This window comes from Ostrinia nubilalis, chromosome Z (genome assembly GCF_963855985.1).
Source record: "Ostrinia nubilalis chromosome Z, ilOstNubi1.1, whole genome shotgun sequence".
NCBI lineage: Eukaryota > Metazoa > Arthropoda > Insecta > Lepidoptera > Crambidae > Ostrinia > Ostrinia nubilalis.
In genome coordinates this window covers 26,016,173-26,028,914 of record NC_087119.1, presented here as the reverse complement: position 1 = coordinate 26,028,914, position 12,742 = coordinate 26,016,173, and the positions used below count along the sequence as shown (strand labels likewise).

The 12,742-nt window shown below is 39.3% G+C and overlaps 1 protein-coding gene across 1 annotated transcript in view; it reads right to left on the bottom strand.

The window, feature by feature from the left end:
* Nucleotides 1–2,034: 2,034 nt before the first annotated feature.
* LOC135086977 (uncharacterized) overlaps nt 2,035–12,742 on the bottom strand; it is a 47,777-nt gene continuing 37,069 nt past the window's right edge. Inside the window, exons 22-26 of the mRNA XM_063981831.1 lie at nt 12,171–12,337; nt 11,026–11,317; nt 10,505–10,693; nt 6,540–6,650; nt 2,035–4,201 (exon numbers count right to left, since the gene is read on the bottom strand). Of these exons, the coding sequence (XP_063837901.1) occupies nt 4,025–4,201; nt 6,540–6,650; nt 10,505–10,693; nt 11,026–11,317; nt 12,171–12,337 (936 nt within the window). The 3' untranslated portion in view covers nt 2,035–4,024. The remainder of the gene's footprint in view (nt 4,202–6,539; nt 6,651–10,504; nt 10,694–11,025; nt 11,318–12,170; nt 12,338–12,742) is intronic.

Below are 12,742 nucleotides of genomic sequence, written 5' to 3'. Positions count from 1 at the left end.
GGACGCTGTGAATGTACGTCACACGGGGTCACGTGACCGTCGGCGGGACTCAATATTTAAGCGAACTTTGAATGCCTATAAAATCATAACTACTGGGTATTTTTGAATGAAATAAAAACTAATATATTTGTAAATGTAAAAGCTTAACTGTAACATAGGTTTCAAGTGATTTTGCATACCTAGTAACATTCTCAATTGGCATGGCTTCTTATTTTAGTATATTAAAAAAATTAATACTGATATGATTACTGTTTCGGTAGTATGGTAATTTTTAAGACTATAATACAATTGAAGTTCAGTCGATAGCACGTCAGATTACACATTGCTGCAAAATCGCACTTTTGCAACCTTTTATGTAACTTGATGTGCCGTGTTTGTATTCTACATTAATTATCCATGTTATTTTTATGTTGTGCCTTCCTAATATAAAAAGATTAACACATATTAACTACATCACAATAATTTTTATCCCCTGCCAGGGGGAACTGCCTAAGGCTGGTCTTACTAATTCTTATATTACGGGGTAAAGTATCAAATTGCTGATTATTAATTTATTAGTATAAATTCCTTCAAAACAACAGTAAATTACTCTTTTCTAATTTGAAAATTGAATTTTGTTAAATTCTCCGTACAAAACAGCAATTTATTACTAACATCTAATATGTAAATATACATATTATTATAGACACATATATTATAAACCTAAAGTTTAATCTTAATCTCTAAATATACTTAATTAAATGCACTTAACATAGTGAGTTTAGCATACTGAGATCAAGATAGTTTCAAACAAATCAAACAGTAGATTAATCATTTGCGCCGAAAAGTCTTGGCGACTTGATGGTGTACCCTCTAAGGTTCACAACTAATCCCCGTAACGGGTAGTTACCAAGGTGACCTACTCTGCAATAAGAAATTTAACAGCCACTGGCTCTGCAGTATTCGCCTTGGCAACGTCCGGAAGGATGTCCAAAAATGGCCCCATTTAAGTTAACTCCCGAGTCGAGTCTGACCGCTCCGAGTTTTGAAAAGAACGGATTTCTTGGTTTCATTACAACGTACCCTACCTGCTGTCATTTATTTATATTGTCGACAATGGGCGAGTCTACAAGCTTATCATTCAATTTGTAAGCGGGTTTTAAATGTTAACTTTACGATCAGGCAACTGAGCTAGCACGAAGCAAATAGATATTTTATGTCTATCTTGCTTTGTTTTATAATGTTTTGTTCATAAGGGCATACAATATTTCAACTTAAATGTCTCAGCTAACATCATCCCACGTGTACGCTTTGAAGTCAGTCGTTTGAAATAGATTATGAAAAAAATCAATAATATTGAACAGATCATTTTGGCTATCTTAGACGCTTCGATCTATTTGACGCTGACTGTACCAACGTTACACGAAAATTGAGAAATATTGCAACAAACCCGATTCCAGTGCATGCGACATTTTTATACTTAAATGAAAAAAATACTTAACATAATAAACTTATTGGATGGATAACTTATACCAGGGGTGGCCAATCGGTCGATCGCGACTATTAGTCCAGTCGATCGTGGCAAGGCAAAAAATACTACATGATTGTGTCCTAAACTATGCTGTTTCATTTAAGATTTCAAGAAGTATGTAAGTGGTAGATCACCCAGGGTTTCGTTAGTAAACAGTAGATCTTATGTCTAATCAAGTTGGCCACCCCTGACTTATACAATCTGAAAAGTTAGGACGCCCAGGACTGATTTTAAACATTATACACTAACAAGCTCGTCAAAATGATAAGTTAACTTCATTTTAGAGAAGATGATAAGTTATGTAATACAAATGCAAAGTATACTAATCACTACCTAAAAATTTAGTTGATAATATGTAAATTTTTGGCTTTTTTTATATTAAAGCTGTCAGAAGAAATAATTACATAATTTCATTACTATCAAGTTACACACTTTCTGCAATGATGTAAAGGCTGATTTACACGTGTTAAGTAGGTAACTAAATTTTAACTTAATTTTAAGTGATTACTTGCAATTTGAAGTTAAAATATAGTTACCTACTTAACTACTTAAAACGTGTAAATCGGCATTTATATCATTTAATTTAGGACCCACCTTTGTCCACTTGCAGTCTGTAATACATTCATAATTTAAGCTCATGCTCAAGCTAAGCTTCTTGAAAGCAGGGATTGGCTAATTAATAACAATTTAGGTTACGTTGAAATTTAATTACGAGTACAGGAACAGCTGTAATAAAAAAATAAGACAGTGTCTCTAATTTGACAGTCTAACTGGCATGTTCAGAATAAACTAAAATGAATACCAAAAAGTAAGGCAGCTTTTTTTTTCAATATTCGTTGACAAAGGTGCATATGAAAATTTAAAATTACTCAGGATATCATAAAAACAGAAATTCGTGAGAGTGTTAATTAACAAATACAACAATGATGCATCATAATATCATATCAAAATGACTTACAATAGAACATGACTGCAAGTGAACATAGTCCATTAGCACCATGAGTTTAGGCGTTGAGCATCAAATTGACGTATATGTATTCCTAATACGCTTCAACTACGTTGCAAAAGCTAGAAATAACGCAAATATTTAAGACTGGCGATGTTCTACTATATCCATTTGACTGCGGCAATAACTAGCCCAAATAAAGCATCGAATACTCGCCGTTTGTTAATGACACTAGCTTGACCGTGGGTCCGTATGAGCGTGGTTTAAGGCCCAGAACAGACGGTGAAACGCAACTGCAACGAAACTGCAACTTTCTGATGATTCTTATGAATGAAACTGAAACTGAAAGTTTCAAACTGGTCGCGTCATGTGTGGTCTCTCAACGGACGCTATGGCAGAAACTTAGATGCAACTCAAAAGTAACTAGCAGTTGCAGTTTCGTTGCAGTTACGTTTCACCGTCTGTTCTGGGCCTTACAGTCACGCTTATGTACGCTTACGCCCGCGCGGTTGGTAACTCGGATAAGTAGAACATCAGTAATATCTAATTTTGGTATAACTACATTTTTACATGTGTCAAAAATGTACATCATGTATTATTAAAGCCATTGATTTCAGCTGCTCAAATCAGCCGATTCTTTACATTTTTGAATTTCATTGGAAAAATATACTTTCTTTATTTCATGCCCTTATGATTACATAATAAGTCTAATACCTACACACGATTTAAAGTCAAATTTCATACTAGTTAATAATGAAATCTGTTACTTACTACATATTAACTACGGGTTAAGTATAAGTACTATCCAAAAAATACAATTAGTCAATAAACTAAAAAACTTAAGATTTCACATGGCAAGATGAAGTGACTTTGTATATACAGGATGGCCATTAAATTAATGCTGCAGCTATAGTACACTAAGTACCTTACAAATAGTCACCCTGTATTTTACGGTACATTCGGCCAGATTTGTAAGTTTTTTTTATATTTACACATTAGGGGTGTGGACTGGGTATGAGAATCTAAATTGTATTTATTCCGTCAGAAAGATAATAAAAAAATATTGGACACGTATTTATTTTGCATAATCGAATAATTACACTATTATATTTTATTGAAAATTCACGTGACATCACTACTAGGTAAAAAATCTAACTAGGCGTGACGTCACGCGCCGTTTCAGCTTGATGGAGCACTGTTATTATTTAATTTTAAAAGAAAAGAAAAAATACGTGTCCAATATTTTCTTATTGTCTGTCTAACGGACAAATAATAGAAATTTTGTCCACTAGCTAATTCAAATAATGAATACGACTAAGTTTCTAATTGGCAGTTAAACAAAAATATCGACCAAACTAAATAATAATGGTCAGACTATGTTCAAAGTCAAAATAATAATACATTACAAAAAAAAAATTGAGCAACAAATTAATTTCACCCGATATTAATAAGTCTTTAAGATTTTAAAACTACTCTTATATGACCTGATTCTAAATTTGGTATACCGATACACAGTAAAATGTGACTTAATCCATTGACAATAAAACACCGAATACTTTTAAGTAGCTTTAAGTCTCCATACGCTCTTTGACGCGTCGCACTGCGTCTTCCAACTCGGCGTGCAGAACGAAAAAGGTAGCCACCACTCCATCCACGCTTTGTAAGTAGCGTTCTCTGTCCTTGTCTAACAGCAGGAGAGCATGCTCCAGGCAGAGAGACGACCGCTTGCTCGTCAGCCCCGTCACCTATACAGTGTAATAGCTTCATAAACGATACTTTACATTTAAAAATGTTTAAATAGGTCGACCATCAAATTATGCAGAATGGGTACTTTTTTAACAAACAATAATTCCAAAAACACAACACACCTCGATGTTGCTCTGGAAATTGGTAGCTTTGGGATCAAGAGTTAGGCCCAGAACAGACGGTGAAACGCAACTGCAACGAAACTGCAACTTTCTGATGATTCTGATGAATGAAACTGAAACTGAAAGTTTCAAACTGGTCGCGTCATGTGTGGTCTCTCAACGGACGCTATGGCAGAAACTTAGATGCAACTCAAAAGTAACGAGCAGTTGCAGTCTCGTTGCAGTTGCGTTTCACCGTCTGTTCTGGGTCTTAGTCAAATGAGTTGGCAGAAATACAACCTCTTAACTCAGTTGTTATACAAAATATTATTAAAGCGCTTTCACATTAGGGCGTTAGAAGCGCGACAGCAGCGCGGCAGCGGCGTTTTTATAATGTGAAGGCATGCTCCTAACTTTACGAAAGAAAAAAAATAAATTGGACAGGGATTCGACTGATGATTTTTAAAATTCACATATTTTTGAAGTCCGTATCGATTCATTCACTTTAATCGATGTTTTTAAGCAGGTCACCTCACTATGAAGCTAAAACTGACAGACGTCAAATGTTACCTAAAGTACGGCCAACGAGAAGCGATACAAAACAAACCCAATGTCAGTCATTTGGAATAGTAGGGGTGGGTTGCACCACCTATCTTTAACGGTAACTATGAAGATAACCGGTGCTTTTTGTATGGAATTTGACAGATTTTTGACGGTTGTCAAAGTTAAAGTAAGATGGTGCAACCCAGCCTAATGGTTTGACTTTGACATATTTTGGCGGGAGAACGAGACATTACGACAAATTACACAAGATGGGAAGAGACAGAATAGATTGTCAATTCGAAAGTTGAATCGACCTTTTGTATCGCTTCTCGTTGGCCGTACTTTATTAAAATGACTCTACTTTAGTGCCTTTACTGTATATAGCCTGACCAGGAACATAAAAACCCTGGCATAGAGGCGCGTCAATTGCATTTGATAGTGCAACACTGAGTACAGTCGTACATGTGTTAAATTAATAGGCTAAATTTATGTATCAGGATTCAGGATTACGGGCTAATTTGATATTTTCATAAATTAACGAAAAAATATGATTAAAGGTAACCTGGTTTAAATAAATTAAATGAAACCATCAATCGAGCTAGTAGGATTTATTTTATTATTCATCAATAATCAAATTCAGAACTTGAATATTCAACTGCAATGTCTGCTCATGAACGCTTCAAACTCGGTACTTCTTTCCCAATTCCATAAAATTCAAAACTTAGAAAGTGACAAAAAACTTTAAAATAGGTAGTTGAAACAGACTTCAGCTAATTTTCATAGTGGACTGTACTATACGATAAACATGTCAGTCAATTTGACAACCTTTGTCGGAAACATTATTCAATGAAAATATTGTCCGAACCCTTAGTATTTCTCTTCGACAAATACATTAACACATTGTGAACCACTTTTCTTTCACGACTATAAAAATATTTTAGCAATTTAATTCACAAAATCAATTGCACACATTTAAAATAAAGTTTGTTTACACTTTGACAACAATAGACTGACATGCAAGGTGACATGTCAATGAAGTTTTCAGTTATTGTTGCCATTAAAAGAAATTAGTACCATTAGTTTTCCGCAACATGGCGAGGGTTTTTATGTTCCTGGTCAGGCTATACTTTGTACTACCACAGAATAATAATAAGTACTACCACAGAATAATAATAAGTACTACGTACAGAAGTTTTACTTCGCGAAGGTATTTAAAAAAATGTATGCTCAATGTCATTAACAATATGGTGTAATTTAGCTTGTCTCAAGAGTCAAGCAAGTTTGTCAGAAGTTTTGTTGACAAACGTCAGTGATCGGTACTGCGCCGAAGCTATAGGGCTGACTTCGGTAAAATGATGTGACGTGAGGTGCCAATCTGCAGAAAATGGCGGAGGAAATACATGATTTAGCATGAATTATCATGAATAATATTAACTACTTATTTACCTCTCAGTGTCTTGAGGCAACTTAAAAAAGTACATTCTGTGTTTTTATTATTATTTAGGCAGTTAAATACTGCACAGTATTTAGTACACCATTTTCTTTATTTTTTTCCATCATACACAAGAATACGCGTGCGTGAGTCAATGTTCGCTCGTATGTGAGGCCTTGTCGAATAGTACTCTTGTAGGGGGCAATCGTGCGTGTTTTGTTTTCGATGTAAACTCGCGGAGATGAACAGGCCTGGTACTACCTTCGAGAGATACAGCGTCGTGCGGCAAATCTCGCACTCGTCTTGCTCGCGAACGTTCCACGCACCGGCCGGTCGCTTCCGCGCCTGGTTGCAGTTCATCAGCCGGTATTGCTGCAGGACAAATACATTATTTGAACACGGCTGGAGTTTTAGTTATCTCACTATAGGCCTTATACATATATCGATGGCTCCTACGTATACTGGCGTAAGTGAAAAAAGTAAATTTTACAGGAGAGCCATTTTAGTGGCCAGAACCATATTTTTGGGTCATATCTTCTGACCTACTAAAACGAATTTAATGAAATTTCACATTTAGCCTTAACATGTAATGCTTTTGCTACTGCTGTTATCAATTTTTATATTTTTCTTATATATTTTGAGATTTTACGCATTGCCCTTTTACGTCGGCATATTTCTATAATTTCATGTATATTGTTCAACGTAAAGAGACTTAAATGACAACGTTAATATAATATTTTAAGCGATTACTCTCTTTATTTATGCATGTAATTATTTTAATTGTTATCATGTGCTATATCAATAATAAATCAGTTAGAAAAAGTCGTTTAATGTACCGTTTTACGTTTTAACGCAAATACGCCCATATACTGTGCTCGAGATTTAGTTAGGTCTTTTAACATAATGTGTCATATTTTTAAAAAATATAAATAACTTGAAAAAATCGAATTGCCTAAGGCGGGAATTGAACCCACGATGCCTTAGGCAGTTCAATTTTTTCAAGTTATTTATAATTTTCAAATTAGTTTGAGTTGCGACTCTTAACGCTAAAAATTAAATAACTATTATAATGTGTCATAATTTATAAATCTAAATCTCTAAAGTGTTCGCAAGAGATCTGTCTGTTGGCCAAAGTCAACTGACCAAGCTGAAGACAGAGGATGGCAGAGCCATTTCGTCGGGGCCGGAGATATTGGAAGAGGTCGAGAAGTTCTACGGACAATTATACACGAGTGTACGTGCACCTGTCACAAATCTAGCCGAAGACCCAAGAGCTAGACTGACCCGACACTATACCGAAGATATCCCGGACGTCAGTCTGTACGAGATTAGAATGGCTCTCAAACAGCTGAAGAACAACAAGGCACCGGGTGATGATGGAATCACGGCTGAGCTTTTGAAGGCAGGCGGAACGCCGGTACTGAGGGCTCTTCAGAAGCTGTTCAATTCCGTCATCCTCGAAGGAAAAACGCCTACGACATGGCACAGAAGTGTGGTGGTACTCTTCTTCAAAAAAGGTGACAAAACCTTATTGAAGAATTATAGACCCATCTCACTTCTGAGCCATGTCTACAAGCTGTTTTCAAGAGTCATTACGAATCGTCTCGCTCGCAGGCTCGACGACTTCCAGCCTCCCGAACAAGCCGGTTTCCGAAAAGGCTTTAGTACCATAGACCACATACATACGCTAAGGCAGATTATACAGAAGACCGAGGAGTATAATCAACCACTTTGCCTGGCGTTTGTGGATTATGAGAAAGCCTTCGATTCGGTCGAGACCTGGGCAGTGCTACAGTCTCTCCAAAGGTGCCAAATTGACTATCGATATATCGAAGTGTTGAGGGGTTTGTACAAAAACGCCACAATGTCGGTCCGCCTCCAGGATCGGGATTCGAAACCTATCCAGTTGCAGCGAGGGGTAAGACAGGGAGACGTCATATCTCCAAAACTGTTTACCACCGCCCTGGAAGATGTCTTCAAGCTTCTGGACTGGAACGGATTTGGCATAAATATCAACGACGAGTACATCACCCACCTTCGATTCGCGGACGATATCGTAGTCATGGCTGAGACCTTGGAGGATCTAGGCACAATGCTCGATGGCCTCAGTAGAGCCTCTCAACAAGTGGGCCTCAGAATGAACATGGACAAGACAAAAATCATGTCTAATGTCCGTGTTGCACCCACTCCTCTGAAGGTTGGAGACTCTACACTCGAAGTTGTCGACAATTATGTATACCTGGGACAAACAGTCCAGTTAGGTAGGTCCAACTTCGAGAAAGAGGTCAATCGTCGAATCCAACTCGGATGGGCAGCGTTCGGGAAGCTTCGCCATATACTCATGTCCGAAATACCGCAGTGTCTCAAGACGAAAGTCTTCGAGCAGTGTGTGTTGCCAGTGTTGACATATGGATCCGAAACGTGGTCGCTTACTATGGGCCTCATAAGAAGGCTCAAGGTCACCCAAAGGGCGATGGAGCGGGCTATGCTCGGAGTTTCCCTGCGTGATCGAATCAGAAATGAGGAGATCCGTAGGAGAACCAAAGTAACCGACATAGCTCGCAGAATTGCTAAAATCAAGTGGCAGTGGGCGGGGCACATAGCTCGTAGAGACGATGGCCGTTGGGGCAGGAAAGTTCTCGAGTGGCGACCACGGGCTGGAAAACGTAGCGTGGGCAGGCCTCCTACTAGGTGGACCGACGATCTGGTAAAGGTCGCGGGAAGAGCCTGGATGCGGGCAGCGCAGGACCGTTCATTGTGGAAAACCTTGGGGGAGGCCTTTGTCCAGCAGTGGACGTCATTTGGCTGAAACGACGAATTTATAAATAAAACAATTTGCTAAATATTTTCATGGCTTTATTTAAGATTTGGATTATAAAAAATATATGTTTATGTAAGCAACTACTCGTATAGATTGACAAATCGTATGATTGGGCTTTATACGTGGCGTAGTTTTGCACATACGCCTATTTGCCTAAAATTTTATTTTGTATCTAATGGAAAAAAAATTTTTTTTTCTTACTGATGTTATAGATTAGAGCAAAGTGAAATCATTGCTTAAATAATTGGAAAAAGGCGTAAGCGGCAGTTTCGCCCTTATACGTAGGAGCCATCGATATTATATAGCGTGGGCAGGCCTCCTACTAGGTGGACCGACGATCTGGTAAAGGTCGCGGGCAGAGCGTGGATGCGGGCAGCGCAGGACCGTACATTGTGGAAAACCTTGGGGGAGGCCTTTGTCCAGCAGTGGACGTCATTTGGCTGAAACGAGGCCTTATACAGAAGCTCAAAGTTGCACAGCGTGCTATGGAGAGGGCTATGCTCGGTGTATCTCTACGAGATCCAATCAGAAATGAGGAGATCCGTAAACGAAAAGTCGCTGACATAGCCCGACGGATTAGCAAGCTGAAGTGGCAATGGGCAGGGCACATAGTACGGCCGATGGGGCAGCAAGGTTCTGGAGTGGAGGCCGCGTATCGGAAAACGCAGCGTGTGACGTCCACCCACAAGGTGGACCGACGACATCATAAAGGTAGCAGGAAGGCGCTGGACGCAGGCCGCTACCAACCGGGCAGCATGGAAAGCATTGGGGGAGGCCTATGTTCAACAGTGGAAGTCCTGTGGCTGAGATGATGATGATGATGGAGTTTTAGTTATCTACTTCAAGTAGTTATAAAACATATTTGTATTGAAGATATACTTCTTTTAGTTTCTGTGATCTGTGGACCTGACGATGTCGTGTCCTGTTGCTAGAGGTAGCATGAACAACTTTCGTCTTCGAATCGTTTGCGTATTCGATAAAATTCGATACTCAATCTTCGAATTAAACGATAACGTGACAATTTTGATTCTCAAAATAAGTTTAGTGCAACCACATCTCATACTAAGTTCACTTTACGACACGTTCACAAGGGCGCTATTGTAGTTTTCTTACTAAATCTTTTGATGGCGTTTCGAGTACGCAAACGATTTGAACTCGAAAGTTTTTCGCGCTATAGTCTGGTCCGTAAGCACGTAGAATTTTGTCCAATGACCCTTCCAACCCATCCTTATCGCTCGCGCGTAATGTTGCTATCGCGCTCGCACACTCACTGCGGGTGCCAGTCGCACAGTCGCGACAGCAATATAATTACGCGCGAGCGATAAGGATGGGTAGCTAGGGGTCATTGGACAAAATTCTACGTGCTCACGGACCGGGCTTTAGCCGTACTGGTGACGTCACTTACCTCAGGCGTAGCCAGCTCAACGCCGTACTTCATGAGCTGGTCGCGGCGTGCCAGCTCTGTGGAGACCACATCGCGCAAGTTTGCGTGCACGCCAGCTAACACGTGCGCGGGCACGCGTTCGTCCAGCGCCACCGCTAGAAGCAGCTGCTCCAGAGAAAACATGGTCGGCTCGCAGCTGGCGCGGAGTTCCTGCGGTGAGAACAGCTGTTGTAGAACCCTTTTTGGACCATCGCTTCACAACTTAACACCTATGATTCACAATAAAGATTTTTGTATTTGAATTTGATACTAGCTGTGCCCGCGACTTCGTACGCGTGAAATCCCGTTTTCGCAATATTTTTCATTTTGCTCTGCACCTATTACTCGTAGCGTAATGGTATATAGCCTATAGCCTTCCTCAATAAATGGGCTATCTAACACTGAAATATTTTTTCAAATCGGACCGGTAGTTCCTGAGATTAGCGCGTTCAAGTAAACAAACAAACAAACTATTCAGCTTTATAATATTAGTATAGACTAACCTGGAAAACAGCTGTGACATCCGTAAGCCATTGAGTGGGCGCGAAGTACACGCTTTCAGATTCAGTGTACCCCGTCGCTATAGACGAAGAATACGCTTTGGGGCAGACCACTATGAACTCGCCGGGGTTTTGTACCACGCGCGAAAGCGGCACGCGTGCGGCGTGCAGCAATGGCGGCGGTATCATGGTGATGTCAGACGGCAGCCATATTGATTTGTTCTGACATGAGGTCGGGCATAATGTCTCGACTGCCTTCCGGAACTCCGCGCTGAGCTCGTCGGGGATTCCGTACCTGTGCAGTGCATGGATTATAAAATCAGAATTAGCGTCTAATATTGTGATAGGCGCTAATTTGCATCAAAATCACACTGTTAAAAAGTTGGAATTTGTATGTGAAATCATAATAGAATATTTTTACGTAATGTAGAAAAGGAATGAAGGGTAGTGAAAGGGTGATTTTAAGACACGAGGATTTTAATCGATAAGATGATTTTGAAGTCATTTGAACATTAAATTGGAATTCAAATTAGAAATATCAATTTGTGTTGTTACCCTAGCCAACAAAAACATTAATGCTGGTTTTCTATATTCAATTCTAATCCGTCAACTGTTTTCAATATGTTTTTGGTCAAAATATCTGCTGTTTTCGATGTTTTTACATTTTCATATTGTTTATAAAACTATTTAAGGCTAATTTTTCAATGTCGGATAACTTTTAACTGAAGAATAAGTTTGGCACATTGACAGTTTTAATATGGGAAATATATCAAAATGACAAGGTTATTCTTCAGTTATAAGATACTGACGATAGAAAAACCAGCCTTTAAACAATATTAAAGTGTAAACGCATCGAAAATTGTAGATATCTATATATATAAAAGAAAGTCGTGTTAGTTACTTCGCTTATAACTCAAGAACGGCTGAACCGATTTAGCTGAAAATTGTCAGGGAGGTAGTTTAGAGCCAGGAGAAGGACATAGGATACTTTTTATCCCGTTATTTATTGCCATTAAGGCGGAACAAAGTTCGCCGGGTCAGCTAGTTTAATCTAAAACTAAATTAAATTTGACAGTTGAAATCCGGATTTGGACAAGGATTGAATAATAATATGGGAGACGGGCGTAAAATATCACCGCAGGACTGACCATATCTTCCCTGGCCCCTGGTGCATGTATTCGACCCAGGGCAAGCCGTGCGGGTCGCGGTGCCAGCAACTGGTCGAGAACACCATGCCGAGGTGAAGCGTGGGCACCGTCACGCCCAGCACTGGGCCGAGCGAACGGAGAACGTTGCCGCTGTTCTGGCTGAACATCTGTGGAGGATGACTGTTGTTATAGACTTACGATAAAGTTAGGCTTACTTTTAACGATAAAAGCTGATTTTTATATAAAATACTAGCGGCCGCCCGCGACTTCGTACGCGTGGATCCCGTTTTACCTCCTTCATCTATCTTACGCGGTTTAGATTTTTTCATACAAATGTTTTTTCCCGCTAACTCCCGTTCCCATGGGAATTTTGCAATATCCTGTTGTAACTAAGCTTTAAGTTTACTAAGGTACCTGCATGCCAAATTTCAAGCGTCTAACTTAAGCGGTTTAGATTTTTCATACAAGGATTGTCCCGCTAATTCCCGTTCCTAAGTATCCTATAACCTGCCCAGGAGTATGAAGAATAATTGTACCAAGTTTCGTTAAAATCCGTCGAGCAGTTTTTGTTT